The 22,204-nt window shown below is 40.8% G+C and overlaps 1 protein-coding gene and 1 pseudogene across 3 annotated transcripts; one reads left to right on the top strand and one right to left on the bottom strand.

The window, feature by feature from the left end:
- LOC104128455 overlaps positions 1–3,536 on the top strand; it is a 38,790-nt pseudogene extending 35,254 nt beyond the window's left edge.
- Positions 3,537–5,344: 1,808 nt separating this feature from the next.
- CROT (carnitine O-octanoyltransferase) lies at positions 5,345–21,906 on the bottom strand. 3 transcript variants are annotated; one of them, XM_009641612.2, is made up of 16 exons: positions 21,754–21,906; positions 16,703–16,827; positions 15,688–15,869; positions 15,392–15,516; positions 14,618–14,726; positions 13,821–13,914; positions 13,601–13,726; positions 13,048–13,149; positions 12,335–12,418; positions 12,127–12,234; positions 11,743–11,873; positions 10,290–10,413; positions 9,097–9,175; positions 7,613–7,706; positions 7,312–7,431; positions 5,345–6,249 (listed from the first exon to the last, which is right to left on the bottom strand). In XM_009641612.2, the coding sequence occupies exons 1-16, from the start codon at positions 21,866–21,868 to the stop codon at positions 6,129–6,131; spliced, it is 1,839 nt and encodes a 612-aa protein (XP_009639907.1). In that variant the 5' UTR covers positions 21,869–21,906; the 3' UTR covers positions 5,345–6,128. The 3 variants fall into 3 exon arrangements, with proteins under 3 accessions (XP_009639907.1, XP_035753091.1, XP_035753099.1); XM_035897198.1 differs by lacking the exons at positions 5,345–6,249; positions 7,312–7,431; positions 7,613–7,706; positions 9,097–9,175; positions 10,290–10,413 and adding an exon at positions 10,447–11,510; XM_035897206.1 differs by lacking the exons at positions 5,345–6,249; positions 7,312–7,431; positions 7,613–7,706; positions 9,097–9,175; positions 10,290–10,413 and adding an exon at positions 11,509–11,554.
- Positions 21,907–22,204: the final 298 nt, after the last annotated feature.

The following is a 22,204-nucleotide window of genomic DNA, read 5'->3' as shown; positions in this document are numbered from 1 at the left end:
CTGCAGATGAATTTTTCTCACTGATGTACAAGGATGATATTCAGTTATGGGATTAGGGGCTACTGTCCATTACTGTCCCCCATTACTGCCATTTGAAAGCCAAGGACATCTGCCTCCCAGACCAGCGTAACGGAGATGGGATAAAGCTGCTGCTAAGGGCAGTAGCTGTGGAAAGACTTTGTGGTATACATCTCCTACTGGTTTCTGGAACAGACCTTTCTGTCACCAGCATAGTACCAAATGCCTCTAGTACTGATAGGAAGATGGCAGAGAAAGCGGAGCTGTACTGGCTCTTTTAGTTAGGGTGATAAACAAGGGGGGTGCGATGCAGTGGCTTCATACAGCTGGTGCTTTTCAAGGATCATAGAGACGGCTGCTGTTATCGTACTGACTGCAAACATAACTAGGCTTTCACGCTCACCTCCCCGTCTCTGCTGCCATGCATGTAAGTGCCTAAGTTAACAGACTCAGGGCATGAAGTGGCCCGAGTGCCCTGTCTGCTAAAGGCCTTTATGTTGAATTTAAAAAAACCCGACCAAACCACAAACAAGACACAGCCATCTATAAAGTGCTATGATTAAAATATACTATTTCTGACTTTTTAGCCCCTGGATGACCAAAATGCAAAGACACTAAATACCCAGTAGCTGAGAGCTCAGATTGGTGTCATCTCACAAGAATCAATGCTGTTTGACTGCAGCATCGCTGAAAACATTGCATGTCGGGCTAACAGTCGGGAGGTGTCACGTGAGGAGATTGTCAGTGCAGCAAAGGAAGTCAATATTCATTTCTTCACTGAGTTACTACCAAAGGTAATTGGGCCCTCATTTCCAACTTGCAATTGGGGAAAAACCCCACAGTGCCTATTCATGCTTTCCTAAGTAAATATGGGTTAAAAGTATTAAAATTTCCATGACTTACTGAACAGGGGGGGTGTCCCAGAAGACTCAAAGGACAAGCAGAGAGCTAGGAGGTGGTAGCAGCTGCTGCAGATGCCTGAATGGGAGAGGTCTTCATCTCTGCAGGAGAAGCGCCTGTTAGCAAAATAACCTGGGTGGTACTGGTACTCAGGCAAGTCAGTCTAGATGGAAGAGCACAGAGCAACAGACGTGCAGGAAATACTGACCAAGAGGCTGGGTACTTCCCGTCAGCTAAGGGAAAGCAAAGGGAAAGTGGTAAGGCAACCCGAGGAGCGCTGGTCTCACCCTCTTTTTTCAACATCTCATTAGGCAGGTGTGTAAAGGCACCCACAGACCTGGCTTGGAAAAACAGGCAGAAACCCACCATCTTGTTCCTGCTTCCTTCTCTGCCTTTCCCTGTTTATACCGGTTGTTACGTCCCGGTTGCGCCTGATGTGACAAGCTGAGTCTCCGGTACAGTGGATCTTTTTGCTGCAAAATAAATAGCAACTTGGAGGGGAAAGCAGTTTTAGGTTTCTACATTAGTTGTGAATAATTATGCTGGGGGGAAAAAAAAAATAAATCCCAGAAGTTGATCTGCTCGTGTTCGCCGAGCAGCTGCTGGGAGGTGAAAGCAAGCAAAGGCTCTTCCTGCCTGCTGTCTGAACTGATGGGCTGAAGCTAATCTCGCTCTCGTGGAAAATACAGGGTAGGACAAATCTTTCTCAGTCAATAAATTCCCACAGGCTTAGGAGGTTGGTGGGTTTCCCCTGCAAAGCCTCATGCCTTAGATGAGAGATGTATGTTTGTTCACACAGGAGGTAACAACCAGGGGAAGCACAGAGCTGGAATCAAATTTCTTGAGTAAATTTGTGTCAGCTTTAAAATAGGGCACGAGGCAGATGAGATTTTGAATTTGCTTGGCTTCTCAGTCATCCTAAATCACTCTCAATGTCTCTCAGACTGAGTCTCATAGAGAACTGGGGTGGTGAAAGAAGAGCTGACTGCTCAGGCTGCTTGGTGCTGAGCTGAGCCTTGGGTTCGCTACCAGCAACGTCACAACTTTCCTCTCCCACCCTGCCCTCAGCTTCTCTGCACCTTGGTCCCCTACCCCAAAATAAATGCCGCTGCTCTTGCTCAGCATCACGGGCTTTGCTCTGCAGTTAAACACACTCAGAAATGGGTTTCTCAGCTCAGCTACGGTACATAGGCTCCTCACCCACACTTGCCCTGATGACTGGGAAAGGGGCAGCCCCAGACTCGTCACTCAGTGCAAACGCAGCTCAAATGTCACACTCCACAGGAGTAGGTCCAAATCCAGGTTTAGGCTTGCACTTACTTTCTGTACTAGAAATACAGAACACGTGGGGGACAGAGGAACCCAGCACTCTGGTGATCAGAAGCAATGTGTTGCTATTGCCCGAGCTCTCGTACAGCAGCCCCAAATCCTGCTGGTAGATGAAGCTACCTCTGCACTGAATATCGAAAGCGAAAAGGTACCTCAGCTTTGCAAAAGGGAATGGGGATTTGCAAGTTGGCTGGTGAGGCCAACAGGAGGCTCTTGTTTTATAAAAAAAAACAACCAACAAAAAAACCCGTACCGCTGGTAGATGAAGCTACCTCTGCACTGAATATCCAAGCGAAAAGGTACCTCAGCTTTGCAAACGGGAATGGGGATTTGCAAGTTGGCTAGTGAGGCCAACAGGAGGCTCTTGTTTTGGAAAAAAAACAACCAACAAAAAAACCCGTACTCACCCCCATCCCAAAAGCAATTCAGTATTATCAATCTTCAGAATAATTTAATTACAACATTTGGCATCTTTGTGGCCACAGAGCCCAGAACATCAGGTGACATTAAAGAATTTGTAACATTCAGAGTATAAAAAAAAACAAGGGGGAGAGGGAGTTAAAAGTGTATTTACTAAGTACTAGAATACAAAATTATCCAGCATGTTATTTGATTATACCTTGGTTTTATAATGGAACTATTTGGGGGATTAAGTTGTAATTATTTAATGAGAAGAACTGAAATTTGGAGCAGTTTTCTGTGTTGCTGGAAGTGAGAAAGTACATGGCTTGTCAAAGGAGCCAGACCAATTTGTTAGGGACAGTTTCTAAAGCTGACCTACTAAGACCTGCCTGCAGCAGTAAGGAAGGGCCAGGCTGCGACCCTGGAGCAGACCTGACATCTGGGACAAGCGAAAATACAAATGCATGCACACCAGCACGCACCGCCTCTCCTCTGTCCCCCACCCCAGATGTACAAGCAAGGATCTGAACCAGGCATCGGGGTAACAGTTCTTCACCTGCGAGGCCACAGAAACATCACCCCTCTCATTGCTCTATCACAGATGACAGACTAGGGGCAACACAGGTGGAAACAGCTCCTGTGCTTGGTTTTAATTCACCTTTTGGTTTGTTCATTGTGCAGCTTGTCCAGGAAGCGCTGGATAAAGCCAGAGAAGCCGCACCTGCACCGGGATAGCTCACCGCCTCTCCACCATCCAAAATGCTGATGAGATTGCTGTGGTCCTGAACAGCAAGGGCGTAGGGCAAGGGACCCATCAGCAGCTCCTGGCTGGTCAGTGTGCAAAGTGGGCCATGCAACGTGTGACAGCAGGCAGTACCAGCTGCTGAAGTGCAGCTGTAGAGCTGGTTCAGTCTTTGCTCCGAGACTATCAAAGACGTTTCACTGCTGCTGGTTTTGGTAGAATTCTGTAAGTAGTTTCCTTATGCCCTGTAACTTACAACTGGCTGAGGCACATTTGCTTTAAGAACTCAACCCACTTCTTCCACCTGCGCAAAACCTGGTTTTGCATCCTCAACACAGATGGCCCCAAAGCACCATTCCAGGTGTGACTCCTCCTGAATAAATGCACATGTGACCCAGAGCAGGAAAAAAAGGAAGCCTCTTGGGAATGGCAACTGGCTCAGCCCCTCCGATGCAGAGACCTGGCTCCTGTTCTCTGCTTGCCAATGCGCTAATGGGTGCAGCCAATTTCTGCAACCCCCTGCTTTAGTCTGTCTTCAAAGCAAAGGCTGCCTGTCCTATGACAAGGGGACTGCAAAGCTTAACCACCCTGACCTAAAATCAGAGCCCCTACTGCATTATGCACCTTCTGCACTGATTACACATTTTCCAAAATCCACATAGACCAAAAAACAAAAAAACAAAAAAAAAATTCATTTAACACTTTATGCTTTAGTTCCACATGGTCCATAGAGCATAAACTTAGTAGAACAACTTTAAATCAAAAATGCTTTACTCCTCACATGGAAGTGAGCACCACACTCATGAATTCATGCATCCACAGCACATAACAAGTAGCTCTAACAACTCGCAGAATTTAATTTTGTTCTCTCTGGATACCCTTCTGTCTTCAGTTCCTCTAAGCAAGGCACGCAGACTGTCCCGGCTGAACAGGAAATTCTGCTTATGCTGGTGATTGAATAACATTTTCTCAGTGACACACCTGCTGAAATAGTTTTCCTTTTTCCATATTTCTGCCAAGATTTCTACGCTCCCAGAAATCCCCAGAGAGGCAGGGGTAGGTGTGTGGAAAATAAATGCAAATAAATGCACAATTATACCCTTTATCAGATTTCAGGCTGTTTCACATGAGTCTTCAAAGCAAACTGTTCTTGTCACTTGTTTACTAACCCAACTGAGGGGTGAAACTGAGGGTTGTAACTGTCAGAGAGAACTTGGGGGAGGAGGAATAAAAACCATCAGGCATAACTTGCACCAAAATCCCAATCAATCTCACCGAAATCACAGCACCATGAAGACACACGCTTCACTAACCAAGGTATTTCAGAAAGTCATTTACCTCCGAGAAGTTATTGTAAGCACTCCAGAACAGGAATGGATTCTTACTCAGGTGACCCTGCTTTAGCAGGGGGGTTGGACTACATGATCTCCTGAGGTCCCTTCCAACCCTTGCCATTCTGTGATTCTGTAGTGAGTTTTGGAAGACCTCAAATCCACCATTAAACAACAAATGGTTGTCGGATTTAATTGAGAGAGGACATACAAGTAGTCCAATGAAGGCAGGGAAGACAAAGGCTGAAATAATGAGACTGTTTTCTGCAGCAACAAGACACAGTATAACACGCCCTGGCCTGTTACTCAGGGAAGTGTCAAGCTTTGAGGAAGGAAATAAAAAGAGAAACTCTGTTCTTGCTACTGTGGAAAAAAATATGCAACAGAGTTAGCTGAGGATGTAGCTGTTTCTGTAAAACAAATAATAATCTCTGATCTCTCTCAAAATTCCAGAAAGTAGAGAAAAAACAATGGGTACATTAGAATCTCTATTTCAAGTTCATCCATCCCCAAGACCATCTCTCTCTCACAAAGTTTAGTTGCTGCACATTAAACAGTTCACCCATAAATCAATCAATACAAAGCTGATTTTTAGAAGAATTTTATTTCTAAGACAGGAAAATACAAAGCTGCTCAAACAGAGGAATTAAATCTTAAAATCCTGAGAATGGCAAACTGCATTCAGTACTTACTTTTACTGGGTATTATTGGTGTAAAGCAGCAGATGTTCACAAGTTCACTAGAAGATGAAAACTGAGGAATTTGGAACTCCTATGCTGACTTCTTTCTCTGATAGCTCCATTTTCAAAGTACTTCAGATTGTAGTGCTCTCATACTACAAATGTAGTGGGAACATCCCCATTCATGGATACAGCATGTATTTGGTATAATCCCAATAGCAAAAATGAAAGAGAACTTATAAATAACATATGGCCTGAGGGAGGCAGCCCTTCTATTTCATAAACCACCATGAACAGGAAGCATAACCACCTAAGAGGATAGTGTGATTATTCTTAAGTACGCAGTTAAGTGCTCCACTGGCATAAACAATATCAGTAAACTACAAAGTATTCTATGTGTTACTACTAAGATCATAAATACAAATATCCCATAAATTCTCCACTTCCAACACCCCGTCTCTCAAGTACATTTGCATTGTTGAGGCATATTTTAATATTGCATAGTTCTACATAGATAAGGTACTACTGCTTGCATTGTTGTTGCAAATGGCTACATTACTCTCAAATGGGTACTGTTACCACAGTAAATCTCATAAACATAGGTAGACTTAACACAGATCATTACATGTCTTAACTTCAATATAACAGTACTCTTGAGTAACATTGCATTTATAAGTGCGACACGTAACTCATGAGCTTGCAAAGGCTTTTACATCATTATCAACCTTACAGCTGAGCTGCAACTGTTAATTGTAGCATGTCCTGAAAACACTGGAACACAGTTCTGCACAGCACTTCTGCATTAGTCTCTGGACATGATTTCCAAGAAGAACAGGTAGCAACAATCCTATTGAGGTAGAAAACAATGAAGTTACCACTCTTAATTGTCAGGGTCTAGGATACAAGTCACACAAACTGCCCTGAAATGTGAAATTATTGACATAAATTCTGAAGCAAAAATTGTCACATGAACATACAGGCTCAACATTCAAAAAGGACTCTGATCCCTAGAACCTTCAGTAAGCAATGACCTTGACAGATCTTGAAACTAAATACTTTGATTTAAATACCTGTTTCTACATGCACAGTGACTTAACTTTTCTGTTTATATTTGAAAATACGGTGAATTATATTTAAACCTTCAACTAGTTGCAGAGAAGAAAGCACTGCTTTCCTATTTACCTAACAAAAGGGAGATCTTTAGCTAGTTCTATTTAACAGAGCCATAGATCAAAGTATAGACTGTTTGTATTCTCAAACTGAATCAAATCTGCACACAATCCATTATTTAGCTTTAGGAAAAAGTCAACCTAATTACACCTAAATCACAAAACAGCAAGTTATCTCAACACATTATAATCAAAGTAGTTTATTAGGTTCAATAAAGCAGCAATAATTTTTGTCCATAAGCTCAATAAGCCAAAGTTGGATCTTTTCAAATCCTATCATTTTATGAGAAGAGAAGACAAATGTTTAGCTTCTCCTTGTTACTCAAAGAGGTCTGGTTTGAGTCCAGAGATGTGCGTGTCACTGCCAAGAGTGATGGACACTGTGCTCACCTGTACTCTACCTTGTCTACCTCACTCAATTGCCACTTTTTAAAAAACACCTTTGCATGTTACACTTAATGATCTCCAAAACCAAAAAGCTTATTTTAAAGTAAGTTAACGTCTTTGTTCCTCCCTTCTTTCACCTTCCCTACTCTTTTCTTTCTGCTTATTGTCAGTATCTTGGTGCTCACTTCACCTAGAATATTAATGCCTCTATTCTCAGGTACCTCACTCCTCAGCCTTTTCTGCCACACTCGGCCATGTTTCTTCTGTCTTTTCCTTTCCTCTTTCTAGTTGTTAGCCGCTTTTCCCTTTCTGACAGGGACAGAACCATGCCCAAAATAAAATTATATCCTTACCTGTCATCCCTGATTGCATAAAAAAAGCCATAGCCATGTTGTACCATTGGGACTACAGATCCAGTAAGCCTACCGTAGCCAGTCAGACTAGTTGAAAGAATAAAATTCCCACCTCCTCCACTGTAAAACAACACAAAATAAAACCAGCACTTTTAAAGATAATTAAAAAAAAAAAAAAGTGAGTTTTGCAAAAAAGTTGTTTCATCCTAGAGATCAAGAAATCAGCATGCATAAGGCCAATGTAACAAAGTCCTCAGTATCAAGAGATACAACCTCCCCACAGGACAAGAATACGAATTACCTAGCTGTGAAGGCATTATCCACATAAAGTTCTGGCACTGGCAGTCCTTGCTCCTGTGCTACAAGTAGGAGACCCAGAAGATGACGATCAAATCCTGTCAAATAAATGCAAATACTGCATCATGAACAGCATCAATTCCCGTTTTTCTACTTCTTCCGGTCCGGATAGCTGGAAACTCAAATAGCAGCTGAAGGGCAGACAAATGACAGAGTCTACTAAAAATGAAGATTCATATTGTAGCTTACAAAAAAATTTCCCAAATATTTGATCTAAGAGGCCTTCAACACTTTCAGCTTGTGACACTAAGCCCAAATGCAAATGAACTAAGTAATATAAACCCAGCACAGTTCCTGTGGGAAACAAAACCCAAGAAAACTTCCATGTCAGTCAAGGATGAGGAGTTCCACACAGTGAAACTGGCCCACTGGCAATTACATGGACAAGGTGAAAAGGCTTTCAAGGCCATAACTGCCTAGATAAATCACTAGGTAGGATGGAGAGAACATGAAGGTTCATCAGGTGATTATTTCCCAGCTATTCTATCTCATTCATAGGAATAGCTTGCCACGCTAACAAAGGTGGTTTAGAATTTCACCCAAATCTCTCCTCTGCCTGAAAAGACTGCATTTCCCACTTTCCAGCTAAGCACATATTTGGTCAGAAGATATTCTGAAATAATGTTTAGCTGGCCAGAAAAAGTGAATTAATATTCAAAATGAATGTGTCTTTGGGGCACAAGGAAGGGTGCAAGGACTAGGTTTTAATTCCTTTCCCCAAAATTAAAGCATAAAATGCTAAGGGGAAGTTTTTACTCAGGTTGAAAACAAGGAGACAGAGAAAATGTAATAGCATACAGTAATATTCCCTTTTTACCCACAAGAAAAAACAAAACAAAACCCCTTGATCCCAGAGTACCTTTTCCATTCTCACATTCTTTCCTCATTTTATTGTGCTTTGCAAATGCCTTATGCATCAGCTGTAGTCGTTGATAATTCTATGTGAAGTAGGGGAGACAGGATTGGCTTTCAAGGCCATAACTGCCTAGATAAATCACTAGGTAGGATGGAGAGAACATGAAGGTTCATCAGGTGATTATTTCCCAGCTATTCTATCTCATTCATAGGAATAGCTTGCCACGCTAACAAAGGTGGTTTAGAATTTCACCCAAATCTCTCCTCTGCCTGAAAAGACTGCATTTCCCACTTTCCAGCTAAGCACATATTTGGTCAGAAGATATTCTGAAATAATGTTTAGCTGGCCAGAAAAAGTGAATTAATATTCAAAATGAATGTGTCTTTGGGGCACAAGGAAGGGTGCAAGGACTAGGTTTTAATTCCTTTCCCCAAAATTAAAGCATAAAATGCTAAGGGGAAGTTTTTACTCAGGTTGAAAACAAGGAGACAGAGAAAATGTAATAGCATACAGTAATATTCCCTTTTTACCCACAAGAAAAAACAAAACAAAACCTCTTGATCCCAGAGTACCTTTTCCATTCTCACATTCTTTCCTCATTTTATTGTGCTTTGCAAATGCCTTATGCATCAGCTGTAGTCGTTGATAATTCTATGTGAAGTAGGGGAGACAGGAGTGGGGGGGGAAAAAAAAAAAAAAAAAAAGAAAAAAAAATCCAGATGAGTAACACATCAGGAATCACAGATCAGCAAGTTTTTCCCTTTCATAGTTCCAAGCAATTTTAGACAGAAGAAAATAGAGGAACTTGAAAGGTACATTTGGATATTTGGAGATGCTATTTAAAATTATAAAGAGAAAAAGGCTAAAGTTAGTGTTGAAAGTAAAAAACCTCTGTGTATTACCCATAGAAACCTGCTAATTGGTTAGGAGATAACTGAAGAGTGGAGAAATAACAGGAATTCATATTTGCAATAGGAAAGCAGATTTGAATGATGGCCAGAAAATAGAGTTTTAAAGCTGCAGCATATGTCATAAGAAGGCAGTGCTTCTAAAGACTACTATTATCAGCCACACATACTTCCTGATAGCCATATTTCTGTATGTTTCTCAGATGCATTAATAATATAGAACTTTTGAATTCCTAAAGATATGTAGCCCTTTGTCTCAAAAATCTTCTTCTCCTTACTTCATTTCTCAGGCTCTGGAGTGAGGGCAACAGAAAGAGCTTTAGTACAGCTCTCACTTGGCAAGAAAGGCACGAAATGCTCTGCCAGCCAAGCACCAGAGGGTAGTTACTGGGAAAAGGTCACCAGTTCAGTTATTCAGAGACAAACTCTGGAATACATCCCTGTTGCCACTAGGACAAAAACAAATTTCAATCTTGCTCTCAGACTCAGTGCTTAGATTAACATTTCCTGATTTCACTTAAAAACCAAAACAGCAACAGAACTACTCCACAGCAGAATACATGGTTCCAACCCAGCTGCTTTTTTTTGGGGGGGGTGGAGGGGAAGTGTGAATGTAACTCAAACACATTCTTGAAACCAAAAGGTAAATAGGATAGGAAACCAAACAAGCCCACACATGACAGTTCACCTCAGTCACAGTGACCAGAGCCAGATTTCAAATGTTGTGTTGCTTGAAATCTGTCTCACTGGAAATAGGCCAATCCCCATTAAGGAGACAATAGAAAAATGAGTTTTAAACCGTTCAAGTGACAGGCCTTCTAAATACATTATGTGTAAAGTAGGATTTCAGTATTTACACTGTCAGAAGGATCCAGCATGGACTTGCACCACTCCATTGCTTCCACAGTACATGATCTTATGGTCTCTGTGCGGCCGTGATAGAAACGCCTGGTCATGGCAGTTTCGTAACAGCAGCCTGGGCTAAGAAGAAAAATTAGGGAAGAGTATTTCATTAACTTAATAAAACTATATGCTCTTTCAAGGATTAAAAAGGTCCTGCTGAGTATCTTACACATCTAGCTTAGCTACAAGTATCAGTAAGCCACCAGTTTTCTTTAAATTTTGTGTCTGAAAAAAGAGCCAACAAAGGAACTCTACAAGTTTTTATGAGACAGATGACTGAAAAAGTGCCAGTGCTATAATCATACCTTGAAAAGACTGGGTTGTCATGGCTATTTTCTGCAGACTACAGATCTGCCAGCCTCTACTATATATAAGCTGAAATAATGCACTGTCCAAAAACTCAAAAATTAAGAGAGACCCTTGAAATAAGCAGGGTGTCCCAATGCATTTATAAGGAGAAGGTTCAAATCCTTCTCTGTTACATACTGACACCCATCCAGCTTTTACCTGTAGCATCCCCAGCCCTACGACAGTCTACCATTTAATATACCACTTACATGAAACATAGTTGTGTGTTTAGAACAGACTTAACAGGCTATTTTAGTCAATTAATTTATTCCGGTGTTCAGCAAACTGATACCTACCAGCCTTTCTTATGATGAGACAGGCATCTCCAGTGACTAAGTATCATGCTCATATGACGAAACCCTCCTTTTTCCGAGGCAAGCAATACTCACCAGGTCAATAATGACTTACACAAGCCATAATCAGTGCTAGTTAGCAGACAGAAATTTGGGAACACCAATACCAGGAAGAATGCTGCCTTTTACCAATAATACAAAATAAAATGACACACCCAAAAACGTGGAGTCAGGCAATTGGAGAGTCACTATCTATATCTCTGCCCACACCTTCACATCTAACGTTGCTAAAGAAGGTGAGACACCGAGGTTTGCGAGGCTTTTTGCAGGCTTGGAAGACTAACCATTTTACTGATGGCTGCTACTTGCTACAGATAAAGCTTTCTTCTCCATCTGAGCAACTATTTCACATTAAAGAATCCTGATCCATTATGCATTTGGCGTTTGCTCGAATATTTACTTTGTACAGTCCAAATCCACTTTTTCACAGATTGTCTTCTGCCCTCCATTCCACAGTGTGTATGCACATGATCCCTATGGGCACAAGGATGCAATTCTTCTAAAGCTGAGAACACAAGCTGCATGGAGTTCAATGGCGCAAAATACAACTGTTAATTTGAAAAAAAACCTTACTTCTTCATTCTTGTATCACCATAGCAAATTACACACTGGCATTGCAAGGCCACTACATCGTATCTCCAGATCCACCCCTTTACTCAAGAAACTATTTTTTTATTTCTAATCTGGGCAATGAGATTTTTCTTACCGTCCATGGCATTTGTAATAAGCCAGCTGAAGGGCAAGCTGCACAAACGTATCGGGATGAAGTTTTTTCTTTCTAATCAATGCTTTGCCAAAGGCTGTGAAGGCATAGTTCACTAGCTGCAAGTCAGATACCTGACAAACCACAGGAGGAAAAAAGAAACCAGAATTCAAGAAACCGCAAATATCACAACCTGATTCACTTAAAATAAAACACATTCAACGTAAACCAACAATGTAAAAAATTAAACCGTGGTGTTAAGTCCCCTGATACATCAATTCATCAATAACATTTTCATCCCTGTTCTCCAGCATGGAGAAAGGCCAGCTAAAAACATGCAAATAGAATGGGGGGTGGGAAATCAGGTTCAAATAAAATAAATTCTACCTTTTTGTAATACAACTCTTTAGTACATCCAATTTCATTTATAATTTTTTGATCCACTGTGAATACAAGTTCCTCTGGCCATGGAATATCCCTCACTTTATCTGAGCCCTGGAAGGATGCGGACAGAAAGAAAGAGAGAAAACAGAAAATGTTATCCATAAGAAAAGACACATTAACCAATACATCTGAAAGTTTAAAGGACAGATACCTTCCATTTTCCCTCATTTTCAATAATCTTCTTTTCGACATAAGATAACATGGTAATTAAAGCCATGGCATCGAGAGGAGAATGCTAGAATCAAGTAAGACAAGATATCACATTATTTGCATAACTGCAAGAGGATCAAATCGCTTTTTTCCCCTACCCCACTCTTTTTCCTGCCAACCAACAGCTTTACTGCACAGTGTTGGACTTGTTTTTCTAGTTCTACAATGCATATAGAACTACTGTAAGTCCACCCACTGTTTTGACTGCCCTGCAGCCAGATAGGAAGGCACAACACACCACTGCTGTGGAAAAGCATATTTCAGGCAAGATGTAGGCCCTTCTGCCCATTCAATAACAAGTTTAAAAAAGAATCAGAGTGTAAAACATACAGCTATTCAAATAGCTACATGATACAAAGAGTTAATTTTAAGTCTACTTGTGTAATGTATTTTTTGTCTTTGGAACTCTCTCATTAAATACTTCTAGAAATAAGATTATGATTTCAAATCTCATGTTCTTAATCCAAGTATAGTGTAATTAACTAACACTGTGAAAGAAGACTGCTTTTGGAAACTTGCCAGACAAGGTGCCTGGTAAACAAGGCTACACTAAAGAGGAACATATTAAAACATTTAAAATAATACTATGAAAAGGAAAACTTAGTAAATAAATACTTGAAAGGTTTATAAGGGGGAAAAAATTTTTCAACTTACATCACAGAATGCACTACAGGTTCCATTGGAAAAGAATATGCTACTGTAGGATTTATCTCCCCAGCGTACAGTTGGATCCCCTGCTAGCCCCAGCCTTGTAACCTAAAGCAAGAGTAACACACTGTGGGTTTTAAAAAAAAAAACAAACACTGAGTACGCTGCCAACCTCTGTCAGCTAAATCAAGCCTACATCAAGATGGTGAGACCTCCCTGAGAGATAAGACATTTTCATCCAGTTGAAGATGAAACATGATTATAAACCCAAGTTTTTAAATTAAGGAGTGAAAACAAGTTGATTACTATATTTTTGAGGACCCTGAAGGATAGAGGGCTAAAAGATTATGAAGGCAGCTTTCAGCCACTCCCACTTCCAATGTCCTAACAATTCAAACTATTTAAGTATTCCTATGGATCAACAAGAAGCACTATCTGCATATTTATCTGCTTCATTTGCTCTGTTCTGAAAGAGCAAGAAGTGCTACTTCTACATATATGCAGAAGAAATGTTTATATAAAGATGACCACATACAAATTATCAAAAATCCTTAGCTACCTCGGTGTAATCCTCAGGAGTTGCATGGGGACTAGAATCATCGAGGCAGACCACAAACAAACTTCTCTGAATTTTTTCCAGAAGAGTTAAGTTCTTTGGATCAAGATCAATCAAATATTCACGTAACTAAAAAGCACAAAAATACAAAGCTAAGTGAAATGACATATTTCCAGCGATCACAACGCTTTTCTCAGGAATCAGTTGTTGGAAGTATTCCCACCTCTGCCCATTTTGTCCTTTCGTTGCTTGTTAAGGCTGCCAGTCCTGGTCCATCTGGCTCACTATGGCATCTTTTCTGTATATAAGTAAGTTGCCTTTAAGATTTCAAAAACAGGAGTTAACAAAGAACATATGGAGAGAAGATAAAAGTCACCCTTTTTATCTCTTTCTCTTTTGCCAAGCTGGAATTTTTGTTCCACATTCAGAAGCTAATGTGAATTTTCGGGAAGCATGAATCAGCTCCCTCAGACTCTAAGACCTGATGAAGACCTGCTGTTTTCAGTCACTAATGGTTAATTCAAATTGCAGCTACCAGTCCAGTACAAACTTATATGTAAACAACCATGATCCTGAAGTGTTACTACGCCCTTGATTTAAAATGAGATTTAAGATTCAGCAGTAAGATCAAACTTTCCCGAGCACGAGACATGACAGTGGTGCTGAATCTTTGATAATGATTAGGTAGCAATGAGACAATTATCAGTGTGGATTTATCCTAAAAGGAATGATGTTACTTAGAATCCTAGTAATTCCATGACAAGAAACTTCACACATAAATGCATGTTTCCTACTGAAACATCTTCATTCAGCCCTTTTGCATGATGGTCTATGGGCGTATTACAACAAGAAGATGCCAGCCAAACAAGACATTTACTCAAATCTGAATGCTCAGCTAGAGGAGAAGCTGTAACCTCTCACACACCTAATTCTTTGGGGTGAAGGGGATAAAAAAAGAAAGACTTTCTTTGGTATGTAGCTTAAATAGGACAGCTCATTTGAAAAAGGAAGTTTGGAAACCTGAAAATCTCTGGAGGAGTCACCATATTGCCTTCATGTATAGCATCAAATGCAAACACTCGACCTCGACACAGGACTACTAAGTGAGATGGGCATTCACCTTCAGTCTCTGAAATGAAACAAAACAACAAAACATGAAAATCCAGCTGTGGGGATAAAGTGAGTGACAGATAGAGGAAAAACACTCAGCAAGTCTTAAACCCCATTTTTTGTTCAAAATGAGGCAGACTTCACACAGTTAAAAACAGGAAAGAAAAAAGAATAACTTTTGAAGTCCAATTGTATGGTGTAATCGCAAATTTGAAGACATTTTTAAAACTGTGAGAGAAAATACACAGAAGTTCATAACTTTCACCATTATTAACTACTTCAAGTCATCATCATTACCCAGTAGCAAATGTTATTTATTTGTATATCTTTGTAGGCAGGAACACCCTCTGCCAAAACAAGTGTTGCTTGCTGAAAGTTGATCTAGCAACATTTCTCTCTTGCATGAGTTTTGTTTATTTTTTTAAAAGGAAAATGCAGCAAGCCTGCTGCTAAGGTACTTTGCAGATGATCGGGTCCTTCAGTTGTCAGAGCATCTACACAACCTGTTTCAGTTATTCATTTGTAGATTAGGTATCTTTTTTGCTTCCTTATATAAGCACTCAAAAACCAGTACCTGATGTAGTGCTTGAGGAAGCAAGTATTTTATGGTTAAAGTGACCAATCCACTAGCCCATTAATACAAAATCATTTGCTTGTATTAACCCACAATTGGCATTTGTTTACCAGTTTTAAAATGATTGCTGATCGAGTCTCTGGTAACTCCAGGAATTTTGCAAGTGCAAAAGAGCATTCGAAATTGGTTCATGTCCAGAACAGCATTCCCAGACCTCTCTATAGTCACCTTCTCTCTGTGGTAAACAAATACACCAAAATTAAACAAGATTATAATTATGCAAGTCAAGACAAACCCATCTTTTACGGCAAATAACACATACCAGTGAATATAAACATATTTTTGTGACTGAAGTATACATAGATCGTTAATATTTAGAATAAATTATTTTTTCTTAAAGTCTTACGTTCGTAATAGATCCCAGTATTTCAGGGTATGCCATATATTTACACATGCTCTTTCTATCTGACTGCCCTCTTTGGGTGGCCAGCAGTGTTCGATATAGGGACCAGGGCCTCCCATATTGCAGTGTATTTGCGTTGATATGCGAAGATCAAGATAAGCCACATTCAGCCACCAGTCCTCCAGCTGAAAATGGAAAATGTTTAGCATCAGAATTTTTATACATTAATTCTTTAATAATCACCTGATTGTTCAACTGCCTGCTTTTTTTTTTTTACTACTTTTTTTTTTTTAATATTTTGAATAGTAGTTCCTATGTAATAGAAGGCGGGACAGTGGTTCAAAACTAACTGCTGTGGGTAAGGACGCATCTAGCTCTTCTATTTTCAAGCTTGAAATAAAATTCGTTACTACTTAAGACTACTAAACTGCAAATTATGATGAAGAGTTCTTCCCTTAAACTCTTGCAGATGTCAGCTGTGGCTGCTGTGAATATCAGACTGGTTACTCCACGAAGAATGAAAGGAAAGGAGATTTGTGTGAGGAAGGATCTGGGATGGACAGTTCATAATGTATTGTTTCTACCATAATCTGAAAATCCCCACTCCAGAGTGGGTCATGTTAAGATTTATACAGTTCTCATTAATGCCACTTGGTAACAACCGCCCTTGTATCCCCTTCTCTGTCAAAAGTCAACGTTAAAACAACTTCTTTTTTGGGGGGAGCAGGGTGGAGAGAGGGAGGACAGAGGTGATAGAAGAAGAGACTGAGAGACAAAGAATTCAAAAGCTGGTAGGTAACTCAACATTTCAGTTAGTGAACTCTCTTAGCCACCCAACTTCGAAAAAAACCACATCATGCATATATAAAGTGAGTATGTTCATATCCATAGGCCAAGTGACAGATACAAGGAAGATTCTAAGACTAAAAAAAAGAGCTAAATGGCTCTCTAAATTATATTCTGAACAACCAACTTTCCATAAGGTGAATTATGATTTCTTACACATCTAAATACATACCCAATTCCTTCTCGTTTTTGCTCTTTCCAGTAATTTCTGATGCAACTCCTTCCCAATCCCATTTTCAAATTTTTTAACTATATCCTCAGTTCTTTGATATTCTTCTTGATTTAGAAATGGCTTCACTGTAAAAAGGAAATTTCTTATTTTAAACACAACTGCATACTGACATTTATTCCAAGACTGAGATATCCACAGGCAAGGGAGTGGATGAAAATACTCAACATTTATTTTTCCAAAACAAATATTTGAAGGGAAAACACCTTTTAAAAATCTGTAAATAAACCACAGCATGCTCTAATAAAACGTAAATACATACTTTTCAATAAATACAGATGTTAGAAGATGAAAGCAACTGCTGAAAACCTGAAATACCTAACCAATAACTAAATCCGATGTATTTAAAACTGTAGCTGAAAATACTATGCAGTTCTGCAACTCCAGCTGCCACAGAATTCACTGGATAATTAAAACTTACAGGAACTTCCTTTGTAAATTAATACACTGAGCCACTGCCTGCCACTTTAATGAACCAACCATAAGCTACTTGGCTTTATTTTCAGAAGTCCATTCACTGTCTACAAGTACCTTGCTTCAATTCTCATTTCCTGTCCCCATGTTATGCCTACCTTTCAATGACACCGATGGCAGTTACTACTACTCAATTTTTATATTTTAAAATACTTTTGGATTTCTCTCAGATCACATGCCATACAGGCCAAAGTGCTCTGTAAACATTTGCAAAACTAGTCATTATTTTAATCTAAAACCCTCCTTACAGCCCTTTTACCATGAAATCTATGACCAGTAACAGGCACTGCTGATGTCAGTTTCCAAACTGGCACAGCTCCTTGTCTTCTTTTACTCACCTTGCATGTAACATATTTGCTGTTACCTTTATACTTAGATTGTGAAGTCAGTGGCAAACAGAATGGCAGAAGGAGGGGAAGTTTCTGATGATTCAGTCATTGCCTACGCAATGAGGTCTGATTAATTTTTGTGGCTGCTGGACTCTGCTGTCTGTTCTAGTGCTAACCCTGGGATCTACTTACAGCTGTTAAGAAACAAAGAAGGATACTTGTTTCATTTTTAGTAATTGTGTATCTGTATCATCTCTAATCTTTGCAAGTAACAACGGAGGTTCAGGTGGGCAAGGTCTCAAATACTTACCTATCCTTGTAGACTTAAAACCTTACTTCCTCAAAACTGTGTCTCGTAATTATGACTGCTTGCCTGCAACCGCTACTTTATTTCTGCTTCACAGATCTAGAGATCGCCTAGTCCAACACCTCATTCAGCAGGGTCAGCTATGGCAGGCCGCTCAGGACTGCGTTGGGTTTTGAGTATCTCCAAGGTCAGAGACTCTACAACCTCCCTGGAAGCAACCTGTTCCAGTGCTTAACCACCTTCACAATAAAGAGTTTTCTTACATTTAAAAGAAATTTCTTGTATTTCAGTTTGTGCCCATCACATCTTCTCCTGTCACTGGATACCACTGTGATGTCCAGTTCAGTCTTTACTCCTCCCCACCTAGTATTTACACACATTACAAAAATTCCCCCCAGAGCCTTTTCTTCCCCAGGCTGGACAATCACAGCTCTCTCAGTCTCTTCTCATATGTCAGGTAATCCAAGCCCTTAATCACCCTCACGGCCCTTCACTGGGCTCACTTCAGTAAATCCATGTCTTGCTTGTACTGGGGAGCCCAGAAATGGATGCAGCACTCTAGATGTGGCCTCCCCAGTGCTGAACAGGGGGGAAGGATCGCCTCTCTCCACCTGCTGGCAATGCTCTTCCTTCCTGAAGACTGCTGACCTGCCTTGCTGCAAGTGCACATTGCTGGCTCATGTTCAACTTTGTGCCCACTAGGACCCCAGAGGCTCTTCTGCAAAGCTGCTTTCCAGCCAGTTGGCCCTGGCTTATGCTGGTGTGGGGGGTTATTCCTCCCTGGGTGCATGGCTTGGCATTTCCCTTTGTTGAACTTCATGAGGCTCCTGTCAGCCTGCTCCTCTAGCCTGTCAGGCTCCCTCTGATGGCAGTACAACCACTTGGAGCATCAGCCACTCCTTCCAGCTTTGTATCACCTGCAAACTCAGAGTGCACTCTGTCCCATCATCCAGGTCATCAGTGAAGATATTAAACAACAGCGGACCCCTGGGGTACACCATCAGAGACTGGCCTACATCTGGAATATGTGCTGCTGATCACAAACCTTTGAGCCCAGCAACTGAGCCAGTTTCCAGTCCACCTGACTGTCCACTACCTATTATCAGTTTGTCTACGAGGAAAAAAAAAGGCTTTTGATGTGTCAAGGCCTCGTTAAAGTCAATATAAACAATATTTTGACGCAACTTGAACTGTACCACTGTCACTTGTGAACACAGATGAAAAAAGATGTAATAGAGAAAGAGCCATCCACCTATACTATTTAGCAGTCTACAGTATTCACCCAGGAAACCTGGAGTTGAAAGCCTCCCCAGACTGAGGGTAGTCCAACACTCACGTTTCCCAGAGAGTGACCTTACTACCATACAATATTGTAAGAGAGAGTGATTATCCTCTGTTATTCAAGTCAAGTTACAGAGCAATATGCGCATGCACACAAGAAAGAAAGTAAGGAAAATTACTGGGTTCTGGTCCCTATTCACAGGGTGACCAAGATTTCTAGGGGACTAGGGCACATGGTGATGAGGCGATGCTGAGAACTGAGCTTGTTCAGCTTAGCAAGAGAATGCAAAGGGAAGACCTTGCTGCACTTTATAACAACTGAATGGAAAGGCATAGTGAAGATAAAGCACGTCTCCTCTCAGAGAAGCACAAGAATAGTACAGGAGAAAATGGACTCAAGTTGGAACACAGGAAATTTCTGACAAGGAAAATGTGAGGGGTTGTTGTTGCTGGTTTGTTTTTTGTTCCCCCTCCTGTAATCATGAGGGTGATCAAACACCAGAACAGGTCACCCAGAGAGGCTGTGGAATCTCCATCCCTGCAGTTATACAAAACCCAGCTAAGCAAGCCTGAGCAACTTGCTGTAGCTGGACCAGCTTTGAGCAGGGATCTGGTCTAGATAAACCCATCCCAACCTACGTGGTTCTATGATGACAGGGTCTCTTTCCATTTAAAAACTATTTGATCAGATGTAGGAGCAGCAGGATTCAGTGAAACTTCTCTCTCACCACTTTTGCCAGGCCCACAGATCTTGTCTTCCTTTCTGCACAGATCAGCTCCACCTATGAATAAGAACTATCCCATAAAAGACATCTGCAGTTGCATAGTTAAGGAACCATCTGGGAAGCCGGAGCTTTGGGTTTTCCTACTCTCAGGCTGAGTCCAAGCTTCTGAGTCTCAGCCTCTGGGGAGAGCTGAAAGGCTAAATAATACGCCTACGGCCATCTTCTCTGCTCAAGGCCTACCTTCAAAACAAGGTTTGTCATCCTGAATCCAAAGCAGAGACAGCTACTGTAAAGCTGTAAATAAGGCACCTTCTAAGACATACTCTGTCCAGCTTTTCCAGTTGACTGGCTTTAAACAGACAAGTGCTTTACCAACAGGGGCACTAACTAATGTTTAGTGCCTGGGATCCTCCTCCAGCCAATAAAAGACAAGAGTTTCCAAGGAATGATTCACAGCATCCACGAAGGGTCATCTGAAGCTTCTGAACTGTTCTTCAGAAGCACCTCCTTTCCTTCACTCACCTTCACAGGCTAAACAAACGAAGAGCTTAAGCGATGAGAATCACCGAGCTAGTGCCTAGAATTGTGCACTGCACATTCTGGCTTTAAGGGATTTGAACAAGGGAAGAATGTGGCAGAAAACAAATACTGGACTAACTATCTTCCAGCCTCCAGCAAGACTAAAGGAGATCAACAATGATGATCAAAGTTATAGAATGACTTATGTACAAGGAACAGTAAGTAGGAAGTAATTTCAGCATGAAAAAAAAAAAGGGACACGTGATAAGGTGTTTATGAAAACATGGATCAGAATCAGAAAACAAGAGCAAATTCACTGTCAGATTTTATCACTCCATGAGTGTTATTTATTAACTTGGAGAGCCAGCTGGGTTTAAAAAACTAAGTTCTAAAGGGCAATTCTGTTATTGCAGGTTCACTACTATTGCAGCACCACTTGCAGAAACCATGACGTTTAGTTAATCTACATTAAAGCAAAAGAAAACAGGTTTTTTTGACAAGCATGCACACACAACATTTTTCCTCTAAACCCACCATTTCAACATTCTGATGATGTAAGGAACAACAAAGAAGTCCTGTTATCATCTACTGAGCCCCACTACACTCAGAATAAGAGGGAACTCAGAGCAAACTTAAGGATTTCTATTTTGGGAAATTTCAAGATACTAGGCCATGTATCTTTGTTATCCCCGGACATACCAAAATCTGATAAAAAAGAATTAACCAGTCATCTCTGCTTAATAAACAAAGCTAGACACATGTGCATGGATGCTGCATTCAAAACCTTTCTCTTATGTGATCTTCTTTAGAGAGCAAACATTTCAGGGCAGAATTTATCCAGAAATACCTACCACTGCCTTTTCCTACTACTGTATAGTTAATAGCATCAGCAAGAAAGAAGAACATTTAAGTATGAAAAAGTTTGAAATAATTTTTTTTTTAACAAAGATCCTGGGCAAACAGAGTCATAAACAAAGAAAATAGGCATCATGAGAAACAAAACTTGCAGATGAAGAAGTATCTTTCATTAGACCAGCTGAAAAACAAACCCATCAAACCCAAAACCTCTGGGGGAAAAACCTCAAATCAAAAAGTTAACCTTTCCACGTGCCCAATTCACTTCCATGCTGAAGAAAGGCAAATGGGGATAAAATGGAAACTTTTACTCAGGTTGCTCTGGGCACTTAGTTTCCCATTTTGAACCTGAAAAAGACCCTCTGCACTCTAAATTTGTGGATACCCCACCCCAATTATATCAGTTGATACAAGCTGCCTCTACAAATCACTTCGCAAACATCTTCAGATTAGCCTGGTTACAACAGCACACACTACCCTACTATTACAGTACTAAGTCATTACCTGCATCAAGGTATTTACTTAAAGATTCATCAAGAGGAGGCACGGGCAGGGAAGGCAGAGAATCTTGGTACTGAAACGTTCGCTCCTCAGAGGATTCAAGCACTTGCTTTTCCATGATGCAAATCTGTAGCACGACAGCAACATTCTATCAACAAAGCCTAAGTTTGAGACAGATGATATATCTCCCCGTACTGTTTTCTTTTTTTCCCCGGGGATTTACAGAGTGAAAGACACGCATCAGGGGAGTGTCCCCTGACAAAGCCAGGATCGAGGACTTCTCGCTGGCCTGAAGCCGCAAGAGGCATACACACCGCAGGGGGAAACCACGACCAGGCGGCTACTGATGCTTTCTCCAGATATGTCGCGATTAACAAACTCGAGGCCTGCTGCTTTCTTTCCCGAGGGGCAGCCCGCCCGCCCAGGGACACCCACCAAACTGACACCGAGAAGC

The sequence above is a fragment of the Egretta garzetta genome, unplaced genomic scaffold (genome assembly GCF_000687185.1).
Source record: "Egretta garzetta isolate BGI_Z169 unplaced genomic scaffold, ASM68718v1 scaffold30, whole genome shotgun sequence".
NCBI classification, from domain to species: Eukaryota; Metazoa; Chordata; class Aves; order Pelecaniformes; family Ardeidae; genus Egretta; species Egretta garzetta.
This window is presented reverse-complemented; position numbering and strand designations above follow the sequence as displayed.

Excerpts from the sequence above, each read along its gene's own strand:
- CROT (XM_009641612.2), bottom strand. The coding sequence starts at position 21,868 with ATGGAAAAGCAAGTGCTTGAATCCTCTGAGGAGCGAACGTTTCAGTAC. Across the intron at positions 13,150-13,600 it reads CTCCTGAGGATTACACCGAG|GTTACAAGGCTGGGGCTAGC; the intron begins GTAGCTAAGGAT and ends CTCTTGCTTTAG. Across the intron at positions 12,419-13,047 it reads CCTGTAGTGCATTCTGTGAT|CATTCTCCTCTCGATGCCAT; the intron begins GTAAGTTGAAAA and ends ACTTGATTCTAG.